Below are 24,276 nucleotides of genomic sequence, written 5' to 3'. Positions count from 1 at the left end.
GGGGCTGAGGAGGTGAGCTTCAAAGTGTTGAATACACCAGGGGCTGAGGAGGTGAGCTTCAATGTGTTGAACACACCAGGGGCTGAGGAGGTGAGCTTCAAAGTGTTGAACACACCAGGGGCTGAAGAGGTGAGCTTCAATGTGTTGAACACACCAGGGGCTGAGGAGGTGAGCTTCAAAGTGTTGAACACACCAGGGGCTGAAGAGGTGAGCTTCAATGTGTTGTACTCTCCAGGGGCTGAAGAGGTGAGCTTCAAAGTGTTGAACACACCAGGGCCTAAACAGGTGAGCTTCAATGTGTTGTACTCACCAGGGGCTGAAGAGGTGAGCTTCAATGTGTTGAACACACCAGGGGCTGAGGAGGTGAGCTTCAATGTGTTGAACACACCAGGGGCTGAAGAGGTGAGCTTCAATGTGTTTTACTCACCAGGGGCTGAAGAGGTGAGCTTCAATGTGTTTTACTCACCAGGGGCTGAGGAGGTGAGCTTCAATGTGTTTTACTCACCAGGGGCTGAGGAGGTGAGCTTCAATGTGTTGAACACACCAGGGGCTGAGGAGGTGAGCTTCAAAGTGTTGTAGGCACCAGGGGCTGAAGAGGTGAGCTTCAAAGTGTTGAACACACCAGGGCCTAAACAGGTGAACTTCAAAGTGTTGAACACACCAGGGGCTGAGGAGGTGAGCTTCAAAGTGTTGAACACACCAGGGCCTAAACAGGTGAACTTTAATGTGTTCTACTCACCAGGGGCTGAAGAGGTGAGATTCAATGTGTTTTACTCACCAGGGGCTGAAGAGGTGAGCTTCAAAGTGTTGAACACACCAGGGGCTGAGGAGGTGAGCTTCAAAGTGTTGTCCTCATCAGGGGCTAAAGAGGTGAGCTTCAATGTGTTTTACTCACCTTGGGCTGAGGAGGTGAGCTTCAATGTGTTGTACTCTCCAGGGGCTGAAGAGGTGAGCTTCAAAGTGTTGAACACACCAGGGCCTAAACAGGTGAACTTTAATGTGTTCTACTCACCAGGGGCTAAAGAGGTGAGCTTCAATGTGTTGTACTCTCCAGGGGCTGAAGAGGTGAGCTTCAAAGTGTTGAACACACCAGGGCCTAAACAGGTGAACTTTAATGTGTTCTACTCACCAGGGGCTAAAGAGGTGAGCTTCAATGTGTTGAACACACCAGGGACTGAAGAGGTGAGATTCAATGTTTTTACTCACCAGAGGCTGAAGAGGTGAGCTTCAAAGTGTTGAACACACCAGGGGCTGAGGAGGTGAGCTTCAAAGTGTTGAACACACCAGGGGCTGAGGAGGTGAGCTTCAAAGTGTTGTAGGCACCAGGGGCTGAAGAGGTGAGCTTCAAAGTGTTGTCCTCATCAGGGGCTAAAGAGGTGAGCTTCAAAGTGTTGTAGCCACCAGAGGCTGAAGAGGTGAGCTTCAAAGTGGTGTAATCACCATTAGTGGAAGAGGTGCACTTCAAATTGTTGTATGCACCAGAGGCTCTTAATGTAAGCTTGGAATGCCCCAAGAGCCAGGAACCAAAGGGGTGAGCTCACTTGTTTCGAGAGTCAGGGAGCTGCGAAGCATTGTTTGTGCCAGGATCTGAGGCAGTGATCTTTAAAGTGCTCCGTGCACAAGGAGCTGCGAGGTGAGCTTCAGTTGTTCTGGCAGCCAGGAGCTCAAATGCAGGGTATTGTAAGGTCTGGCTGGAGACAGCTTCAGTGCATATGTGTGACCTCATGTCAGCTGAAACATCCAATAACAATAAGTATATAGGGTAGGTATGGTTCAGCCCCTTTCAGCCATTGGCTTTCCTGTGGCAGTCATGCTGGGCTGTCTTGTGATGGGCTGTCGATCAAGGAAGTTTGACTGTCCAATAAGAGCTCCTATTGGTTCTGGTCAGTGCGCATCAGGCAGTCTTTATGTCAGGCTGCAGGTATGAGCAGAGGTGTGGGGAGAGCTGCTAGCCTGACACAATGCACTCTAACATGACACAGCAAAGCAAGCCTGATTCAACATATACCCCCTATCGCAGCACAGCACGGGATATCACACCATAGCATAACACAGCATAGCACGACACAGCACAGCACGACACAGCACATCACGACACAGCACAGCACGACACAGCACAGCATGACACAGCACAGCATGACACAGCACAGCATGACACAGCACAGGACGACACAGCACGACACAGCACAGCATGACACAGCACTGCACGACACAGCACAGGACGACACAGCACAGGACGACACAGCACTGCACGACACAGCACAGGACGACACAGCACAGGACGACACAGCACAGCACGACACAGCACAGCATGACACAGCACAGCATGACACAGCACAGGACGACACAGCACAGCACGACACAGCACAGCACGACACAGCACAGCACAACACAGCACAGCACGACACAGCACAGCACGACACAGCACTGCACGACACAGCACAGGACGACACAGCACAGCACGACACAGCACAGCATGACACAACATAACATTAAGCATAAAATATTACAGCCTCACCCTGTATGATAGAACGTAACACACCCTAACGTAAAACGGCATGACATGCACATGCCCACATAGCATACTATAAACTAACACAGCCAAGCAGAACAAAACGTAGCACACCATAACACAGCACAGTATGGCACAACATAGCACAAGTATCATAAAATCTTACAGCCTAGCACTGTATGATACAACATAACACACCCTGACTTAAAACTACCCAGCATTGGGCAAGACAACATAACACACCATAACTAAGCATAGCACATCATGAGAACAAAAAACATTCTGCCATAACAGGATAGCCCAGCATGCCACAGCATATCACACATTATCATAATACAGCATAGCACAGAATTACACAGCGTGACACACTTCCAGATATAACATAGCATAGCGTGACACAACTGTAAACAACACACCATAGCATAATGACCAACACCCCATAAGACACCCTAACAGAACATATCACGTGAGAGGATAACACAATAATAACACAATAGACCATAAAATATTATAGCACTCACTCACATAAATATCCCAACACCCTGCAACATGACCCACCCACCACAGACTAACATATCACAGCCCCGCATGTCAGAACACGGCAGCATATATACGGTTCAGGGATCTCTGCCCCAACTGTGGGATCTCCCTATGATAAAGTATAGGAAAAGTTAACAAGTTTATTTAACTCAAACAAATTGCTAAATATTTAGATTTTTATTTAATTAAACAACAAAATAAAAAATGCTACATCACTATTAACTTAATTTTGAATTAAATGTTCAATTCATTTAAGTTTATTAGTTTAAAAATATTTTATGCAATTTAAATCAAAAAATAAATTCTTCCTTATAGTAATCTTTGTATTCTGCATTAACAATTAATTAAAGTGATATATAGAATGAATTAAACGTAATTTAATTATATTTCATAGCAAATAATGTTACATTAATAGATTATGAATTAAAAAAGTTTATAACATATTTCACAATTAAATAATAAATATGTATTATTTATTTGGAAGACAGGATGTGCTGACTGCCTTTGTCCCCACAGATGCGGGTCTCCCAACGTACCTGTATGAATTCCGGCACCCGCCCAGCTTTCTTCAAGGTTCCAGACCGTCATACGTGAAGGCTGATCATACGGATGACGTTTTCTTTGTCTCTGGCACCGCCTTCCTGGATGGCCCTTCCCCCATACGAAGTAAGGATGTAAAGTGCTCTATTACAGGCCTTCTGACATTAGGGTCACAGAACCAGAAACATAACGGTGACTGTGGTATCGGATCAGTTTACCAAAATCATGGGTGTCGCGGAACTGGCGTTGCGTTCTCTTTTAAGAGATCATAACATGAGGGGAATGGCCACTCATTGGGGTATATGTATAAGCCGCTACCGCCACGGGAACTTCACTTTTAGTGACGTTGTGGTAGCGATAGAGGCTTCCTCTCATTCACAAGACAGCGTTCAGCCACTTAATGTGGCTTAACTCCGCCTTGTGAAGAAGGCACTCTTTCACACTAGACTTAGCGAGAAAATGGTGGGCAATGGTTATTGCGTGGGAATTTCACCACAACACCCATTGAGTCTGACGCTGCATCCTATTTACAAGGGAGGCGTAAATAGAAGGCAGTGCCAGAATTAAGACCAGGGAAAACCTGGTCTTACCCTGACGCAACGAGGAGAAATGTTTCATTTCTCCTCATTTTTGCTGTTTTCATGACTGCTGCGTTGTGCAGCACACACGAAAACAGCAAATGGCCTTTGATTGTTTATGTGCAGGAAGGGCCCCCTTCCTGCAAATAAACAATGTATTTATAATGCTGTTTTGCAACTCCTATGTGTGCGTCATTTAAAGATTGTTTATGTGCAGGATGGGAGACATTCCTGCACATAAACAATCCTCCCCTGCATGCAGACACCCTTGCACTCTGGTGCGAGGGTGCCTGCGTTGGCGCTAGGCTGCTAAACTGAGAGCCAGCGCAGGGGGAAACGCAGAGCTGCACCATATTCTTGTAATTATGGGGCAGCTCTGTGTTTCTAAAGTGGCAGAGTGTGGCGTTAAGCCAAGGAGGCTAAAGCCTCACTCCGCTACTTCGTTGTACAAATGCCCCATTATCTTTTACTTTAATAAGTCGCAGATTCTTGGGCTCACTGAGGAGAAAATCCCTGGATCGGCCAGTAGATGTGGAAATGAGTGCCACAGAATTCACCTTTTGGCTCGTTTTGTCCATACTTCATCTCCCCATGGAAGTTCTGCTCGCTCACTTGTTAAACAATCTTTGGCAAAGCCAACAGATCTCAGCTGCAACCGCCTGAGCTACTGCCTTTGCCAATGCTTGTTTGCAAGTAATGCCAAAATATCCTCCACTGGGCCACAGTACATATCCATGCATGTATCATGGTGCATGTGCCCAAATGCGCATTCATGGGTTGGCCATCTTGGAATGAGATTTCTTGTAAAGGTTTCTTTTAAAGATGGCTGCCGATGAGTGTGCATGCATCGTGACACGTACGTGTGCATGTGTTGTGATTCATGCAAATGCACAAAGCCATTCTAAGGTAGCTGCCAATATGTACCAACGTTTGCACATGCATCGCGACGCACCAGTGACTATTTTGGTATTTTTTAAATTTATCTATCATTTCAGCATAGCCGACAGCCAATTAAGAGCGATAAGTTAAAAGAAAGTGGACAGCAGTGCAAACAAGCAAGCGAGTGGCCAAGAAGTATTTCGCTGTTTACAAGCCCCTGGAAAACAAAAAAAACATTACACATTGAAAACGGAGAGCAAAAAAAGTCAAAAAACAAGAAAATTAAAATTGATAATGGAGATCAAGTTGGGGAGCCACCAAATGAGCAAAGTAAAAAGAGAGGGTGGATGGTGGGGGCTCAGGGCGATGTTTTAGAGGAAAAGAAACAAGCATTTGCAATGCAATCAGTCTCGCCTTTGGGACCTTGTAAGTGTTTAGCCAGAGCTATTAGCACTGCCAATCTGTTTAAATTATATTATAAAAAAATACTTAATCTAAAAGCTATTAGCGATCCCTATCGGTGATGCCTCCATCCACGATAGTGCAGCAGAAGGCAGCAACTTATCCCTGCCCGGCATTGTCACGCATTTTGCCACTGACCGGGCTGCCAACGCCAGCCTGCCTGATGCTAGCGCGCATGCCGGCGCCTCTGCACCTGTGTACCGTGCGCCCGGCCCGGGCCGCAGCAGACTTCAGTTGCGGCTGCCAGCAGGCTCAGTAACAGTTATAAAGATCGTGCTTGGCTCTGCTACAATGAATCAATCTGCCCTGCTGCCGGGATTGAAATTCCTGCCCGCTGCGCAGGGCCGCGGCTGTCACACAGACTAGTCATACAGACGGCCCAATACGAGAGACCCGGCGAGGTCTTCTCTCGTTGCGTAGAGACTGTTGTGGCGCCGTGGGGGAGGGGTGTGACCTCACGTGCTGAGCAGGAAGGAAGTGAGTACCCGGTCAGAAGCGGCAGGGCCTGGTAGTCGAGGAGTTGTGCTCGTCCGTCGGCAAGGAATAGGTCCCTCTCTGTGAGTCTGAGAGTCAGAGTGCGCTGCTGCCTGCGCAGGAGGAAATCATTTATAGGATGCATTTTACTGAGGTCAAGTCACTGCACGGCAAGGGTTCGTACCGAGCCATTTAGGCAGTGAGATTAGGAGTGTGAGTTTCCATCAGACTCACAGATATAGGCGAGTGCGATGAGTCCGTAGGCTGCCGCCCGCCCGTTGCGTAAGCGGGCAGCAGTTGAATTTAAGATTAGTAGCTATGCTGCCCATAGCTGCCAAGGTGTCAGATTGCCATGTGTGACATTTTCATAATTTCAGTGTAATTATGAGTGACATTTCAACGACTATGAGTGGCACTTTCTTGCGAGCAAAAATCATTGAAGACAAGGGAAATACATAAATATCAGAAATTAAACCCATTTGAGCAACGAGAAACTCTAAAAAGATCTTAAAACTGCTGCAAAGTATGGGAAATGGAAGGGCACTACGGGGCCCGACTGTACCAAACAGGATGTTAGAGGTCATACTGCCGGCAAATGAGGCTTGTGTTCTATAACGCCCCATCCACCTCACTGGCCACAAAAACAGGATAGAACCACATGCCTCCTCCTCCCTCTGCATGGACCGATCAAACTGTGCTGAGAACCCCAGCACGAACCGGCACAAACTCCTGTCCCATGAGACCCTCAAAGCCACCTTCTGACACAAATGTTACCTTATAAGCAGCTTAAGGCCTTAATAAGAAGTGACAAACAGGCCGCACATTCTCCTCAGTCCCAGTAATCAGCACCTGTGTCTGCCCGGCTGCGCTGGCCTCTGTGGGATATTAACTGCAGCAGATCACAGGTGCGTCCTCCTGAACTGACCACTCACCAGTAGAGTTACACCTGCTTGTCTTTTCATTGGCATGAGGAGTGACACTTTCTCGCGAGCAAAAAGCAGGAAGTAAAGATGAGGGAAACGTACATTCCGGAAATGACGCCCATTTGAGCGAGAAGAAACCTCGGGGCATATTATCAAGCACGGCGATAAAATTATCGCCGCTTTAGCGGCAGAAAACTGCTGCTAAAACGGCGATAATGGGCTTGAGAATATGCTCTATGGAATTCCAATTGAAGCCCAGGTTAAATGTGAAGGGCGTCTAACCTGAGCTTCAATTGGAATTCCGTAGAGCATATTATCAAGCCCATTATCGCCGAACTGCTGCTAAAGCGGTGATATTTTTATCGCCTGGCTTGATAATATGCCCCCAAGAACATCTTAAAACCGCTACGAGTCACAGAAATGGAAGGGCTCTAAGCTAGTGCCCTGTAAACTGATCGGAATTTTGGAAATATGCAATGTGTCATTGGTGCAGTCAAGCGCTTTCAACAGGGCTATCGAACACCTGCGCTGTGATGAATGTCTGCGGGAGCATTCATTTAATAACGACTTACCTTTTCTCTAGTAAAGTCATAACACTACACTGCATAAGCTAGGAAAGGAATTTTTTTTGTTTTTAAATGTAGCTGCCACTGTCCTTGAGAAGTGTCTCTGGGGCATATCAGCAACAACCGGCGATAATTATCGCTAAGCGCACTTAGCGCTAGGATAATTACCGCCGTCTAGCGTGGATTTTTATCGCTGAGATAGCGTGCTATTAGCAACGCTTATCTCAAAAGCGATAAAAATCCTAGCGCTAACTCCCTAACGGGAGAATATCGCTGGAAACCTAGCGATAATCTCACGAAATGTGGCGTTAGCTTGTTGATAGGGCCTCACATACTTAGCCATGATATCCACCTTCCATAGGATATCATGGCTAAGTCAGTCCTGAAGCAGGCGTAAGGAAAGTAGCGATAACAGGGGTTATCGCTACTTTTCCTGCCGCTATGCTTCATAGCGTGGGGCTTGATTATAGGCGAAATGTCGCTTAGTGACATTTCTCCTGTCATGTCAGGTCAGGAACGCCCACTTTGCATCTCATTAGAGATGCAAAGCTGGGCGTTAGGAATCCTGACGCTAAAGCAAGGTTTCACGCGTTAGCTTGGCCTTGCTAATTAGGCGATAGAATTATCACCGCTTTTCGGCCGAAAACGGCTGCAAAAGTGGCGATAATTATGTCGCCTCGCCTTGCTGATGCCCCTCAGTGTGTGTTGCACTCACTGGCTCAGCCGGCAGCATGCACTCCCAGCTGCTGTACAGAAGAAAAGTCAGTCTCTCGCTCGTCGTGACGCTGGAGAAGACCTCTGAATGCAGAACTGGTCCGTGGAAAGCATATTTGTGTTTGTGTATTAATGAGAACCTTTTCTCTGAATTAGCGAGCCTCAAACCTGCATGGATTCTGCTGTAATTCGATATGCAGTCCCTGGCTAGGGACTTTGAGAGGCGAGCCTGCCTGCCCTACATCTCCTGCTCAGCCTCTCTGGACCCGGAGCTCGGGTTGAAGGGGAGTTTGAGAGGCGAGCCTGCCTGCCTGCCCTAAACACCTGCTGCTCAGCCTCTCTGGACCCGGAGCTCTGGTTGAAGGGGGTTTGAGAGGCCTGCCTGCCCTAAGCATCTCCTGCTCAGCCTCTCTGGACCCGGAGCACGTGTTGAAGGGGGGTTTGAGAGGCGAGCCTGCCTGCCCTACATCTCCTGCTCAGCCTCTCTGGACTCGGAGCTCTGGTTGAAGGGGACTTTGAGAGGCGAGCCTGCCTGCTCTAAACACCTCCTGCTCAGCCTCTCTGGACCCGGAGCTCGTGTTGAAGGGGGGTTTGAGAGGCCTGCCTGCCCTAAACACCTCCTGCTCAGCCTCTCTGGCCTCGGAGCTCGGGTTGAAGGGGGGTTTGAGAGGCGAGCCTGCCTGCCCTAAACACCTCCTGCTCAGCCTCTCTGGACTCGGAGCTCTGGTTGAAGGGGACTTTGAGAGGCGAGCCTGCCTGCTCTAAACACCTCCTGCTCAGCCTCTCTGGACCCGGAGCTCGGGTTGAAGGGGGGTTTGAGAGGCGAGCCTGCCTGCCCTAAACACCTCCTGCTCAGCCTCTCTGGACTCGGAGCTCTGGTTGAAGGGGACTTTGAGAGGCGAGCCTGCCTGCTCTAAACACCTCCTGCTCAGCCTCTCTGGACCCGGAGCTCGTGTTGAAGGGGGGTTTGAGAGGCCTGCCTGCCCTAAACACCTCCTGCTCAGCCTCTCTGGACCCGGAGCTCGGGTTGAAGGGGGGTTTGAGAGGCGAGCCTGCCCTAAACACCTCCTGCTCAGCCTCTCTGGACCCGGAGCTCGGGTTGAAGGGGGGTTTGAGAGGCGAGCCTGCCCTAAACACCTCCTGCTCAGCCTCTCTGGACTCGGAGCTCGGGTTGAAGGGGGGTTTGAGAGGCGAGCCTGCCCTAAGCATCTCCTGCTCAGCCTCTCTGGACTCGGAGCTCGTGGGGGGTTTGAGAGGCGAGCCTGCCCTAAACACCTCCTGCTCAGCCTCTCTGGACTCGGGGCTCGTGTTGAAGGGGGGTTTGAGAGGCCTGCCTGCCTGCCCTAAACAGTGGTCGAAGTGGGGAAAAAAAAGTAGGGGAACTGTGGGCGGAGACTCAGGTGGCGAGAATAACCCAAGGATTGGATTAGTGGGCGGAGTCGGAGCTGTGGCTAGAAATAGCAAAACATACCAATTTTTGAACGTTTGGCATTTCACTGACCAGTTACAGCTTATAACGTTATTTAATTCAAAGAATCAATAAACATGTTTATTTGAGGTTTAATATATAAGTTGTTTATATTTAATTCATTTACAATGTGGGACATGTTTCCAATCACAGAATATTCCAAATACGCTTATAAGTGGAATCATAAGCCATTTGTCTCCGAGCCATGCAGTTTCTTTCATCTGCACTTCTCCTCCCTTTTTCTAACCATTTCTGAACATAAAATTCAGGTTTAAATTCTATGACAGGTGGCCCCACGATATTTATGAACATTGTAGAAGACAGACGATTGATTGATATTCTGTTCTGCAGTGGTGTGAGCACATCATTCATTACACTAAAGCCCCGTTCACATTCAGCAGTTGAGGTACAAAAGGTGTTTATAATGTGCATTAATGGTTTCAGGCTTTCAGAGATGCAATTTTTATTTTGTTTGTACTCTCTGAAACCAAGGATGTACTGCCTGGTATCAAATACATGCAACCTGCTACAAAGGTTTTGTAATTCTCCCTCACCGTATAAGATGTCTACTGGATCTGGCCAATAAACTGGTTGTAGGAGTTTCATTCTATGTACTAACTCTTTGTGTTCCATTTCATCATTGTTTGTGGTTGTGCATCTAGAAACATTTGATGCATTAGACATTGTCATCCTTTTTCTCAGGTTATTTGCTAAGCTCCTAAAGAACTGTGCCCTATTGATGCTAACACAGCCTTTGTTCTGTTGCAGTCCTACACCAGCAAACTGCATCCGTTCAGCAGCATCTAATGCAGTTGTAGCAAACAAAGGGCCCAGGTGCATCAGCCATTGATTCAAACACTAAAATCTGCATCTGTATTGAACGATCGGCCTCATATATGGTCATATCACGCCGCTGCAGCCTTCTGGATAGGTCACCCAATTCTGTGAGAGCATCATATAAAATGCCCATATTTTCAACAAACACCAGGGAGGTTAATAAACGGTTTAAACCAGCATATTTCCTCTGCTCAATGTCACTCCTCGTTGAGTCTTCGGAAGATTCCATGAAATGTTTAATAAGTCCTTTGTAGTTATTCCAAACAGCTCTCACAGATCTTTCACTTGAGGACACCCAACGTACATCTAGCACCTTTCCAATTGCCAGAAGTCTTACTTCTACCTCCAGAGCACATTCCCCAAGCTCTCTCTGATTTTTCGGAGAGGCATGGTAGGTGGTATATAGTTTATCCCCAAAAAATTTGAGCTGATTAATGCCTGCGACTTCTTTACAAACATCACCCACAGCAAGCTCCAGCTTGTGGTTAGCACAGTGCCATACACTCAACTGTGGATATTTCAGTTTCAGAAGAGTTGCCACACCAGATTTCCTACCTATCATATTGGAAGCACCATCTGTTACAAGCTGAACCAAATGACTTTTTAAATACTCATCAGTAAAACCGTGTCTCTAAGCATGCAAGTAAGGCATCTAAGATTAGATCTGCTGCTGTGCTTGGCAACTCAACAAGGTCCAAGAAAAAGGTCAGTGGCTCATTGTGTTTATCAATACATGCTCTTACACAGATAATTAGTGTGGTCAATTTACTATTTGTGGGCTTAGGGACATATTTATGGGAATGGTGGCGCAGGGCAGCACAGCAAGTTACTTTGCTGCGCTGCCCTGCGTCACAGGGAAAGGGCGGGAATGTGCCGTATTTATCCAATATCGTGCATTCCGGTCTTTTCCTCCTGCACTGGCGCCATTTCGACAGCCTAGCTTCAACGCAGGCACACTTGCCCCATGGTGCAAGGGTGCCGCCTTTGCATGCAAGATTGTTTTTAAACAATCTTGAGAGGCTTTTTCATCCTTCTATGTGGGCTGCAGAATAAAGCACAGTTTGAAAGAGGAAAAAGCAAGGAGAAATAGATATTTCTCCTAGTTATGCCTCCTCTGGGGCAGCGCAAGATTTTGCAGCATTCCCAGGATTACAAGTCCTTGTAAATCTATTAATGCGTCAAAAACCGTGGGGGTTGTGTGGGAGACTTTTATTATTGCAGGAAAACTACTGCGTGACAAAGCCACTGCTGCTCTAGGGTGTGCTGCTTTGTAGACCTGCCCGCAAGACTGGTGGTGAACCTGGGTATGAATTGTGGTGGACAGGGCTTCAAGTTTACCCAACTGGCCGCCGGTAGGGTTCACCTGCTGGTGCTAAGAGACCAGGGCTTCTACGGTCTAGTGGGGCCTTCTAAAGTCTATCATGGGTGCTCCCTCAGGAGTGGTCTGATGGACAAGGCATGAAGGCTGAACCAGGTTCCCCAGTTCCAAATTTGGTAGCTCTGGCCATAATGCCACATCCTATCCCCACCGAGCACCCTTCTGCCCCACTGAGTGAAACTCGCACTGTCTTCACCTACAACCCAATTCTGCCCCATTATAAGCACCTGGGTGGGACTCATTTCAAATTAGGCAGTGCCTGAAAAAAAGTAAGAACATTCTGGGAAAAGCAAATACTCATAGGGAATGCAGGATTATGTAAAGCATGCAAAATATAAGCAGGAACGACATGTTACCTTAACGCTTTTACTCTTGTTCAGAAATCAATGAGTATTTTTTGTCTCAAACATTGAGGACATGAATATAGGGCTCCTCCTGTACACATGTGTTAAGCAGGGCTCAGAGACAAAGGAACTCTTAAAGAGAATCTGATCTGACTCACGGAAACCCACAAGGGCTCCTTCTTATCCACAAATTGTGCACTCTTGATTGTCAGCACCAGGAGGCCTGTTAGGTGAAAGTGCGCTTTACAAGTGAGATAAATAAATAAATAATTCTTATTCATGTCAGCCAGCTAGCTGCTCAAACATAGTATAGCACATATGTATTCAAGTGTCCTGCAAAGAAGAATGAGTGTGAGTAAGTAAATGTGGGTGTGAATGATTGAGTGCCTGAATGTAACTGAGCATGAGTGAAAGAGTGTTTGTCGATGAAAGTGAGAGAAAGTGAGTGAGAATGAGTCACGTAGAGTAAGTGAAACTGTAAGTTAGAATGAGGTAATCAGAGTAGGAAAAAGTGGTGAGACTGAGTGAGTGAGAATTTGATACCGAATGTTGAAGAGTGAGTGCAAGTGAGCAATTTTGAGTAAAAGGGAAAGTAAATGAGAATGAATAATGGGGGTAGTGAGCCTGAGTGAGATAACATGTGAGCAATCTGGACAAAACACAGGCCTTGGCAAAGTGGAGGTAAATATTTACTTATGGGAGGAACATATTGTGCATCTTGAAAAAAAATGTGGTCAACTCCTGGGGATGTTGTCCTGGCACAGTAATGGCTTTTGAGAGAATTTGTGTAAAAATGGGGTGTTGAAAATAAAATGCAGTATTTGACCCTATAGTTTTTTTTTCAAAATTATCTTGGGAGTAGCAACACCCAGACTGCAAATCCTCCGGGCCCTCCTTTATCTCTTCTTAGTCTTACAAGGCCCAGTAAATCGCACTCTTTTCCAAATCTCTTTCTAAATATTATCACTCTCAAAAACTGTTTTTTCTATGTAATTTTCCTTTGATGGGAAGAGGAGGTTTCTGAGGTGGTAGTATCAGGCAAGTGACACTACTTGGGCTCCCTCTGTTCGAGCCTTCATGGAGGATCCCTCTTCATTGCTACCTCCACCTGACCTCAGACTCCGCAACGCACTCCCTTACAGGGTTGATTATCCACTACTCCTCTCCAGTGCACCTTATCTCACAGCTGACCTTGGGCCCCAGCCCCATATCAGGCACCATCGGGCTCCACTTTCATTTTTCACGGTAAAAACATTAGTAAAATCACCTTCAAACTTAAAACATTGAATATAGCAGTAAATATAATTAGCACACACTTTAAAGTATGTTCCACAGTAGCCCTTATGACCCGACTGCTAATTAAATAACCAAAACAGAAAGGCCATGACAAGGCCGGCTTTAGGCCATGACAAGGCCGGCTTTAGCGCTGATGCGAAAGTCTTTTTTGGCGCAACACCAATAATCACTGCCATACGCCACAAGTGCTCCTCATCTCCCCATAGCCCCTCCCCCTCATGACCTCCTCCTCGGATTCCCTCACTGCCACCCTCCACCAGTGCCCCTCATTTCGCTGTAGCCCCTCCCCCTCATGACCTTCTCCTCAGAATCCCTCACTACCATCCTCCAGCAGTGCCCCTCATCTCTCCCTAGCTCCCCCCTCCCCTCTTCCTCAGATTCCCTCACTGCCACCCTCCACCAGTGCCCCTCATCTTTATGTAGCCCCTCTCTCATATGCATTTCATTTGTTGTGTAGCGCTACTCATATCAGTGTAGTGTGTGTCAGTACTTTACACCACGCACACATTATACAGAGACAACGAATCATACAAGTATGTAAATCAGCCTACAGGGGATGTCACATAAGCCAATGAGGATTACAAGGTGTATGAATCACATGTCATCCATACTGGTGGACAGTTATTTTAAGAGGGTTTGGTCTGGAGAAGCACAAACTCAGGATTTAAAGAGTACTCCAGTGGTTAGGGGTTGGCTTTACTGATAAAAATGTATATCTGCCCAAAGATACTCATTTTAGCAACATTAGAATAATGAAAGACTGGGGAAGTTCTAACTAAATCACAAAACAAAAAACGCGAAGTTCTAACTATATCATTCAGGTTTGCATACAGCTCTTTGATGACAGTTCATTGGTCACTGTCCTATGTGTGGTAAATAAAATTCCTTTACCGGGACTTAATTTGATATATAAACATAATAAAATAGCTCAGTAAAATGAGAGGCAGAATCCGTGGTATTAGAGGTTCGGAATGGGCTTTATTCCAGTGATCGATTATAATCGGTTGCTCCAAGTTCCATCACCACGGGGGTTCAGGAAGTGAAGTACATACTTTATTGACAAGAAATGACTTTTATAGATCATACATTACAATGAGGCGAATGCAGTAGGCGTAACAATTGATAAGGAAAATGACGATTTATCTGCGTAACCAAAAATGGGTGTAATAAGGAGTAAAAAGGAACGTAATTGGTTATGATGTCACATATAGGTGGATCCATAAGATAATACTTGGCATAGATGCGCGCGCAGCAACATGACGTGTAATTGACGTGTAACTAGGGGGTGAAGGGGACTTGACATTTAGCTCTACATGTGGAGACAAGAAGTCTGGGGGGTCAAGTCAACCTAATCCCAAATCATATCTAACATCCTATGTTTAAAGAACTATGTTATCCACGAAAGAAGGACTCTCGGACAGAATCTATTCTATACTGACTGTGCGTGCGTGTACAAGCGTCTAAGTGTCTACACTAAATGCGAGGGGATAGGAATATTCCATGGTAACAGGACTATGAATTACTTGCATAAAGACAGAGAAGCCGGGCCTTTTGCTCGGTAGCTGGAAGAATGTTTACTTAAACTACTAGGCAGGAATGCATCGGCTGAGGGGGAAGCAGATAATTCGAAGGTGAAATACAGTTCTTGGCAGAGAATAGGCTGATGTCAGGCTTCGTGAGCCGCGCAGAGAATGAGACAAAGTTCATGGTCACAGATGCAGGCTCAGACTGGAGCTTTCAGAGGCAGAAGGCAAGAAGAGTTTGATGACAGAATCAGGGCCTACTTGCCTGGACTGCAAAATGGAGTAACTGAGCCATATAAAGCCGGTGGCCTTTCATATTTAGGAATGGAATATCCGGCCTATTCATGGCGGATCTGACAGAGGACATGTTGACGGTGGACGCACATGTATTTGCGTCTTCATAACTGGAACTGGAGGAAACATACATGTACTTGTAACATGCACATAGAACCGTTGGGGTCCAAGATAGGGGACATAACTGACCAGAAAAATCCATATTTCCACATTCCCTCCTTGTCCCCTACTTGCCCGTCAAGAGATATCAATCTTCATTAATCCATTGATCTGTTCGTATAGCATCATTTGTTCTTCTTTCTTCTTCCGTGACGAATGAGATCTTGGTGGTGGAATACACGATGTGGCACACAGGCCACAGATCGCTGGTCCACATTGTAGACATAGACAGCAACTGAATAGTATGAGAAGGCCAATACCTAGGAAAGATAGGACCTTCCATCCAAAGGTAGATAATACACTCCAAAACCAACCGGACCAAGTCCAAGTGCCTGGGTTCTGGTGTATCTGGCTTACAATCTTATGAAGGCGAGTTATAGCTTTATATACAGATGGCGAATTTTCTGGTATGAATACGCAGCAGCTTGATCCGATGACCCTACAAGCTCCGCCCCTATCAGCCAGGATGACGTCAAGGACAAGACGATTTTGAAGCACAACAATCCGCATAGCAGACTGCTCTTCTGTTAAATTGCCTAAGGCGGAAATAGTTTCATTCACTACCGCTTCAAGGGTTCTAGTTAATCTACGTATCAGCTTACTATTAGTAACAGTACCTATATAGGGAAAGATGCCTTTATTGAAATCTGTGTATTTTTCCCATGCTGTTTCAGTGTAATCGACAATTGGGAGATCTCTCCGCTCTCTGTTGTGTACTAAATGAATATTTCTGTAATAATCAGGAGGAGCTAGGAAAACAGGTGGCAAAAGGAATGCAATGTAGCAGGTACCATCCCAATCTAGAGGTAGACGCATATATGCAGTCTGACCACATATAAAGTAGGAGTGGCGATAAGCTCTAAATGAAGATTTGCCTTGATCACTGAACTCTACTGTAGTAGTGCATTTACTATGGCCCATATGTATGGAACCAACCTTTCTTACACACAATTCACCTTTCGCTGGGAATACTGACATGGTGGGTAAAACTAGTTCAACTTCGGATACGACATTTAGAATCATGAGATTAGGTGTAAAATTACCTAATCCATATACTTCATTTTCTAGATCAGTTCCTGTTCTTTTGGGGCGACCCTCCTTGTCAGGGTAGCAGACCTTGAGTAAAACTAGGTTCAGGTTTCCCCATACCCAATGATCTTGGTAAACTGCTGTGTCTGAGTCTATGGAATTGATTAAACTAAACCATGCTCCACAGGAGCCATTATGTGTAAATGGGTGTGGAAAGAATGGCAGGACTCCTTCATAATTCTGATAGGGAGGGAGCCGACCACACACCCAACAATTGGTGGCATTACTAGTCTGATGGGAATGATGTAACATACTAATGAAAGTGTTATTGCGCAGCGCAAGTCTATAAGACAATTCATGCGGCGGTAGGTCACTAAAAGAATGTTCAGCAGTAACATTATAAACATGTCTAGAAATAGGGTAATATATGTGCAGCAATATACTTGCAGTAATTATTAAAAGACTCAAGAAAAACAAGATTAATAATGTCACTATGCAGTGGCTACGCAGTGATTTACAATACGCCTGTCGTTTCAACATTTTCCGCGACTGTCCATGATTCAGGTCTAGAGGATACATGTCAGAGACAAATTCAACCGCTTCACCTTGGAGAGGACTTAAACAATCAAATTGTCTGACGTTCTAGGCCTCAATTTTACTTTATAGAGTTCGGTTTTAGTCTTTTCAACCAAAGGAAGTTTTGAATCAGTCTGTGAGGGAGTGCAGGGCACAATGTCTATATCCGAGGATAGTCCATGAAATTTCTTGATATGACTTGAATGAATCCAGCCCTTGCGGCCCTCGATCTTCACGGCTGTCCTTGTAGTGAGCAGAACCAACTTGGGTGTCTTCCACCTGGGCTCCAGCTGAGTCTTTCGGTCGAAATTCCTCACAAATACGAGATCACCCGGAACTACGTCATGGGGTTTCACCTCAGTGTTGTCGGGAAAGGCTGCAGCTACCTGTGAACGACAAGATTGTAGTGCAGACATCAAGGAAGCCAAGTAATCTGTCAGCATATTACAGTCAACATCAGTTATTTTGCGTGGTATAGGCGTCCCCCACATATTTGGTGGTCTGCCGAAGATCACCTCATACGGGGATAGCCCTGTTCGAGAGTGTGCTACCATTCTCATGTAGAAGAGTGCAACTGGTAACGCTACTACCCAGTCGACACCTTTCTCTCTGCATATTTTGGACAATCTGATTTTCAGTATCTGATTATGTCTTTCTACGAGACCTGCTGCCTCGGGGTGTCGGACACAGTGGAATTTCCACTGATATCCTAACAGAAGTGAAACATGTTTCATTAATTCGGATGAGAACGGCTGGCCGTTATCTGAGTAGACAACACGTGGTAAACCGTATCGTGGGAAGAATTCTCGAACCAACTGTTTGGCAGTAGTCGGGGCAGTGTAATCTGAAACCGGGTATGCCTCCGTCCAACGGGACAGAGCGCAGACAACTACGAGAACATATTTAAATCCTCGACATCGTTCCATCTGGATATAATCCATCTGGAGCACTTCAAAAGGGTGATCAGGAGGATGAAATCCACCCTGTTCTACGGGAACGCTTTTTCCTGGGTTGAACTGGCAACAGATCATACAGGTACGGACTTTTTGTTTGGCTGCTGCTCGTAAATGTTTATTGAACCAAATGTGTTGAATGCTGTCTAGCATAGCTTTTTCTCCTAGATGTGCTGGACTATGTATAGTGTTAATTATAACTTGGACCATTGAATCAGGAAGGAACCATACAGACTTTTCCTTCATCATCCATCCTTGGTCCGTTTGGATCCCTCCTAATTCAGTCCATTTCTTTATTTCGTCTGGTGTAGCATGTGTCTGTATGTCAATTACGTCAAGAGTAGGATCTTTAACTGTCATACACTGTGTCGGTGTCGGGACTATTGTCTTTATCATGTCGGGGGTTTGAGTTTGAGCAGTCTGTTTAGCTGTTCTGTCGGCTAGATCATTGCCTTGGGAAATGATATCAGTAACCTTCGTATGAGCCTTACATTTCATAATTGATATTGCAGTGGGTCGATGTATTGCATCTAATAAGGCATGAATGAGGGGTCCGTGCTGAATGTGGGCACCGTGGGAAGTTAAATAACCTCTCTCTCGCCACAGCACGCCGAAGTCATGTACAACTCCGAATGCATAACGTGAATCAGTGTATATGTTGACTTTTTTATTCGTGGCTTGAATACAGGCTTGTGTCAGAGCGATGAGCTCTGCGGCTTGAGCTGACAAAGTATTTATACGATTAGTTTCAATGACTTCAGTATCTGTTGTGACTGCGTAAGCGGCCACTAACTCTCCTGTACTTGTTCTCATACATGAACCATCTACATACAATGTCAGGTCTGGATCTGACAATGGGACATCGGTTAAGTCTTGTCTGGGTTTTGTCGTTATAGTAATAACTTCAATACAGTCATGAGCTAGTGGGTCTGTTCCGGTTACTGGCAAAAGTGTGGCAGGATTCAATGTGTTACAGCGTCTGATTTCTATATGTGGCTGAAACAATGTAAGTTCGTACCCTGTAAGTCGCGCTATAGTCAAGTGTTGTGTTTGCGTTCTGTTTACAAGAACCTCTACTGCGTGTGGCACTTGAACTGTCAATGGATGTCCTAACACTATGGCATCGCTTTGTCTGATTGCTAAAGCTGTCGCTGCTACTGATTTTAGGCATGCAGGCAAAGCCTGAGCTACGGGATCTAATGTACTAGAAAAATAAGCACATGGTTTGCGTGCTCCTGCTTGTTCCTGTGTGAGTACTGACAAGGCAGTACCTTCGCGTTCTGTGACAAAGAGTGTAAACTGTTTTCTGTAACATGGCGTTGCTAAAACAGGTGCTTGACATAAAGCTTTCTTTAGGCTTTCAAAAGCTTGTGTATGTTCCTGGGTCCAAGGGAGAACAGTCGATGTGGCTGCCTCCTGTGTGGTTAACTGAATGAGTGGTTTTGCTAGAAATGCGTACTGAGGGATCCACTGCCTGCAATATGAAGTGAGACCTATGAAAGCCCGCACCTCCTTTTGTGTCTTGGGTGTTGGCATGTTAGCTATTAACTGAATGCGGTCCGGTGTAAGCTGCCTTCCCTCCTTGGACAGCGAGTGTCCAAGATAAACAACTCGCTGGACACAGAATTGCAGCTTAGAAGGGGACACCTTGTGCCCCTTTTCGGCTAGAAATTTTAAAACTGTCAGTGATGCTTTTTCACATTCCGGTTCGCTTCTTGCGGTGATCAGCAGATCATCGACGTATTGGAGCAGAGCAGTGTTAACTGGCATGTGGATACTATCTAGTTCTCGTTTCAGTGCTTGGCTATAGATGCTGGGGCTTTCTGTAAATCCTTGAGGTGCGCGTGAGAATTTAAAGCTACGTCCATTTAAACTAAATCCGAACAAATATTGGCTCTCCGGATCTATTGGGACGCTGAAAAAAGCATTCTTGAGATCAATTACAGTAAAGAATGTTGCTTCGGAATCAATGGCTGTCAGTAATGACGAGATATCTGGGACCACAGGGAATTGTGGCACAATGCACTTGTTTAATTCGCGCAGATCAATAACCAATCGATATACTGGCGGGGCCTTTGGATCTGTTCGTTTAAGAATCGGAATTATCGGTGAATTACATACATTGGAGTCTGTTTCTACAACTACTCCTTGGGTAATGAGCTCGTCAATGATTTGTAGTAAAGCCACTACAGCATCTGGTGGTAACTTGTATTGTCGCATTCGTGGTAGCACCACTCCTGCCTTTAATGTGACTCGATATGGTGTAATATTCATGCAACCAACATCAGTAGGGCCTTGTGCCCATAGATGTGTAGGTAAAGTCTGCAGTCGGGGATCCATGTCTCTAGACACATAGTGACCTTTAAAATCACGTAAAAACAACCTTACTCCTTCCGGAGAACAACATATTATGGCTCCTAGAGCTTTCAGTGTTTTTATTCCTAACAGATTTTCTGGACATGATTTAGTAAGCAATAAATCTGTAGTTCGGGTCAGAGGTCCTATCGTAAGTGGAAGAGGCTGTGATACTTCATTAACAATAGGTCTTCCTGAAAAACCAAGGGAAATATTCTGTGAGCCTGAGAGGGGTGCCCCTGGAACTTCACTACGTTTTATAGTTGTTCGACTTGCCCCTGTATCGAGTAAAAATTTTCTATCTTGGCCTAATAATTCACTATGTACATAAGGTACTTCTTGATCTACAGGTATTTCAATAAGGGGTAAGTCAACTTCCCTCTCTAGGCTAGTTCATGCGTAACGCTGATACTCAGGATAGTCGTACTGTGCGGTCTGGTACAGTTGTCGTGTCGTGGTTTGTGTGGCAGCAGCAGGCAGCGCTGGTGCAGCCGGCACAAACTGTATAGACTGTGGTGGAGCCGGCATGGCCTGTGCATGCTGCGGAGCTCCTTGTTCATTCTGATCCTGTCTAGGTGGCCGTGGTCTTTCTTGTGTTTTACCTATGCTGATATTATGTTTCAAAACTGGACAATCGTGTACGTAATGACCTGGCTTTTTACAATAATTGCATGTCCCTTGTACAGGTCCTACTGAATCGGAATGTGTCATACCCTTTTTATGTCCTTCAGCTGGAACTGTCTGGGAAACTAGCATTTTCATTTTCGTGTCTTTCATGCGTCTGTGTTCATGTTCTTGTTCCTCTCTAATTCTATTGTGATGGTACTGTAACATTTGTAACATTTGTGATGGAGTGTTACCTTGCCAGGTACTCTCGAATTTTAATACTCTATTCTTTACTTGGGGTAGGGCATTTTCTACTAATTTTGTTACGAACAGATGCGGGTATGATTCGCTACTTGCTTTTATGCCACTATTTATACCAAAACATTTTTCAAATCGGGCATAGTAATCACTAGTGTCTTCATCTTGCTTCTGTTTACAGGCTGAAATTGTACCCCAATCTTCCTTTTTCGTAGTTAATAAACGTGGCAGTACCTGTACTAATAAACCTGGTAGTGCTTTAGTTCTATCCCCAAGTCCTGCTCCTGCAGTTCGGGCCTTTTCTTCCGCTTCTAACACTGACCATTCTATCTTTTGGTCTCCTACCTCCCACTCTTTTTCCTTGAGTTTCTCATAAATACCAGCAGGCATCAATACCTTTAATATTGTCATAATGTCGGGATAGGTATACTCTCCCATGAGTAACATGTCTTTAATTTCTCGGTGAAAACCCGCTGGGTCTTTGTCATGACTGGGTACCACTTTCTTCATTTGTAACAATTCTATTTTTGATATGGGCGTATATACAAATACGCGCTTAAACTCATTGTCCTCGCCTTTTATTGGGTGCACTTCTCGTAAGGGATTCTGTCTATCCATGTGATACGTGGTTCTTTCCTTGACGGGCAATGAGACATGCTCTGCGCATACAAAAAGAATATACTGCTTTCTTGATTCTAGAATTTCTTTAATTAATTTAGTACATGCACCTCTCCATTTATTCATAAGCAATTCAGTCAATATGTCAGGTAAGGGACCAGGGTCCGAACGCTGACTCCGATATAGTATAATGAGTTGTTGAATCATATAAATCCCAACTAACCTCTGTTCATCTGGGGTGAGATTCAAAAATGTGCGTACTACTGTATCATCACTATATTTTCCGGGACTGTCCACCCAATGGACAGCTGCCCTGGCTAAATCTTGTTCATCCATAGAATCGAGAAAATGATAACCCCTTCGTTCTCGGAGTAGTTTGTCGGCGGTTTGGAACGAATGCTCGTTAGACCTTATATTAATTATAGGTATTTGGAAATTCCTGTTATTATCTGGACATATCGGACGTATCGGGTCAATAAGACATCTATTACTATTACAGGATCTTCCTCTACCTACATAGGCTATGGTGTCTGACTGTCCTGTGGGCAGTCCTGACCCTTCTTCCTCGCTTTGTTCGAACTCGTCTACCTCTAATCTCTCTTCGTGTAGGCGTTCTATTTCTTTACGGATCTTTCGGCACATGGCTATTATACAATTTTGCTTATCATGTCTCCCTTCTGATATATTCTGGCTCCATCTGGTAAGAATTTGCATTGCTTCCGGGTTTACCCCCGGTCGGTCTTGATTTCTGATCACACAATTTATGAGGAAACGTAACAGTTCCCCCTGTATCTCTACTTTTTGGTATTCCATAGCTCTGTTAATACATTCTGGATCTCGCCCTGTTTGGACAAAATGATATATTTTATCTAGATGCGCAGTCATTCCTGGTAACTTCCCTAAATACACTGCGGCTCGTCTGATACGCAATGATGCCAGGGTCATTTCGTCCTCTTTACCGGGCACAGGGTCATATCTGCAATCTATAAGAAGTTCCTTCAGCGTACGGGCACTTATGAGTTTGGGTGTACGTGAATGTGCTGACTCTTGAAAAGTAAGTTTATTCATTCTGGGTGGCGTAGAAAAAATATTGGTAGCACCTCCCGTGGCCCCATCTGGGGTGTCGGGTGTGAAAGGATTCGTCGAACGTGACACAGCAACTACAGGTGTGGACACAGCTATAGAAGTAGCTGTAGGAGCGGATGCAGAAACAGATGTGCTTGCCGGAACTTGTGACTCGATTTGTTGCTGTAGGGATACGGGTACTGGATCTTGGCGTTGGATCTCCCTGGTATGCGGTCTATGTGGGGCGGAATTAGCATACTCGGGAGCTGCGTCATCTAAATATGAGGAAAGAAAAACATCTTCTGCGGTTCTAGGATGCCCCTTAGGATGTACCTTTATTGGGAACAATGGGGGTGGCAAGTCTTTCGGTATTTCTGGAGTAGCTTTAGGTAATCCTTCGGCCAGAAGAGGATACATACCATTCATAAGGGCATTTCTTTGTCTGTCTACTTGTTCTGATTTCACTCGGATCCCTTCCTCAATTAATAGATTTTCTTGAACTTTATTGGAATTCTCTTTACTCTTCTCTTCCTGTCTACGTGCCTTTTCTGTACGTCTATGAGATTCTTTACGCCATAACTCAACGGCATCTTTCTGTGACTGTCTGACTTTCCTTTTCCATAACTCTTCTTCTACTTTCATGATGCACTCTGCATCCCAGGTTCCCGCTGTGGGCCACCTCTGACTTTCTGGTAATTCCTTGGTGTAGTCTACCCATAAATCAAGAAATAATATAGCGTCTAAGCCATGTTTATGATACATGAAGTACCCTGGAGTGTCCCTAGGAGGAATAGGAACGGCTTCTTCGAGTACCCCTTTTCTTGTAGTGATCTGTCTTAGTTTCGAAAAGAGCGGCATATTGAGAACTGATTTGATACTTAATCTTGAACACACTTAGTACAAAAGCACAATAATGAACAACCATTCATACCACAATATGCAGGACGTTTAACACATTAAACATTAAACATTAAACATTAAATATTTTTAACCTTTAAAATAACCAACAATGATGATCGTCTGCATAACTAATCACCAAGCATAATTCTTTGACAATAACTAGATACTTCGGAATACTTGATATACTGCTAAACAGTACAGATACACTGCTGAAACAGTGCAGACCGGATTTGTGTACCCAAACCCGTCTTGACCGGCACAACCTATGTGCACGTCAGAAATGCCTCCCCAGTAATGGTACTCACCGGGTAGCTTCGGAAACGGAAGGCCTCGGAAACCGGACTTGGACCGGACTGGACTCGACTCGACTCGTCGGAAACTGGACTCGACTTCGAACTGGTGGGCCTCTGTATACCTCGGATCTTGCTC

At 45.4% G+C, this 24,276-nt stretch overlaps 1 protein-coding gene across 1 annotated transcript in view; it reads left to right on the top strand.

Moving 5' to 3' along the window:
- The window catches only part of LOC146788702 (fatty acyl-CoA hydrolase precursor, medium chain-like), a 652,575-nt gene that overhangs the window by 570,382 nt on the left and 57,917 nt on the right, over positions 1–24,276 (top strand). The window contains exon 12 of the mRNA XM_085630085.1: positions 3,569–3,718. Within this exon, the coding sequence (XP_085486211.1) occupies positions 3,569–3,718 (150 nt within the window). The remainder of the gene's footprint in view (positions 1–3,568; positions 3,719–24,276) is intronic.

The sequence above is a fragment of the Triturus cristatus genome, chromosome 10 (genome assembly GCF_964204655.1).
Source record: "Triturus cristatus chromosome 10, aTriCri1.1, whole genome shotgun sequence".
Taxonomy (NCBI): Eukaryota; Metazoa; Chordata; class Amphibia; order Caudata; family Salamandridae; genus Triturus; species Triturus cristatus.
The sequence above is the reverse complement of the archived record's forward strand: the minus strand, read 5'-3'. Positions and strand labels throughout refer to the sequence as shown.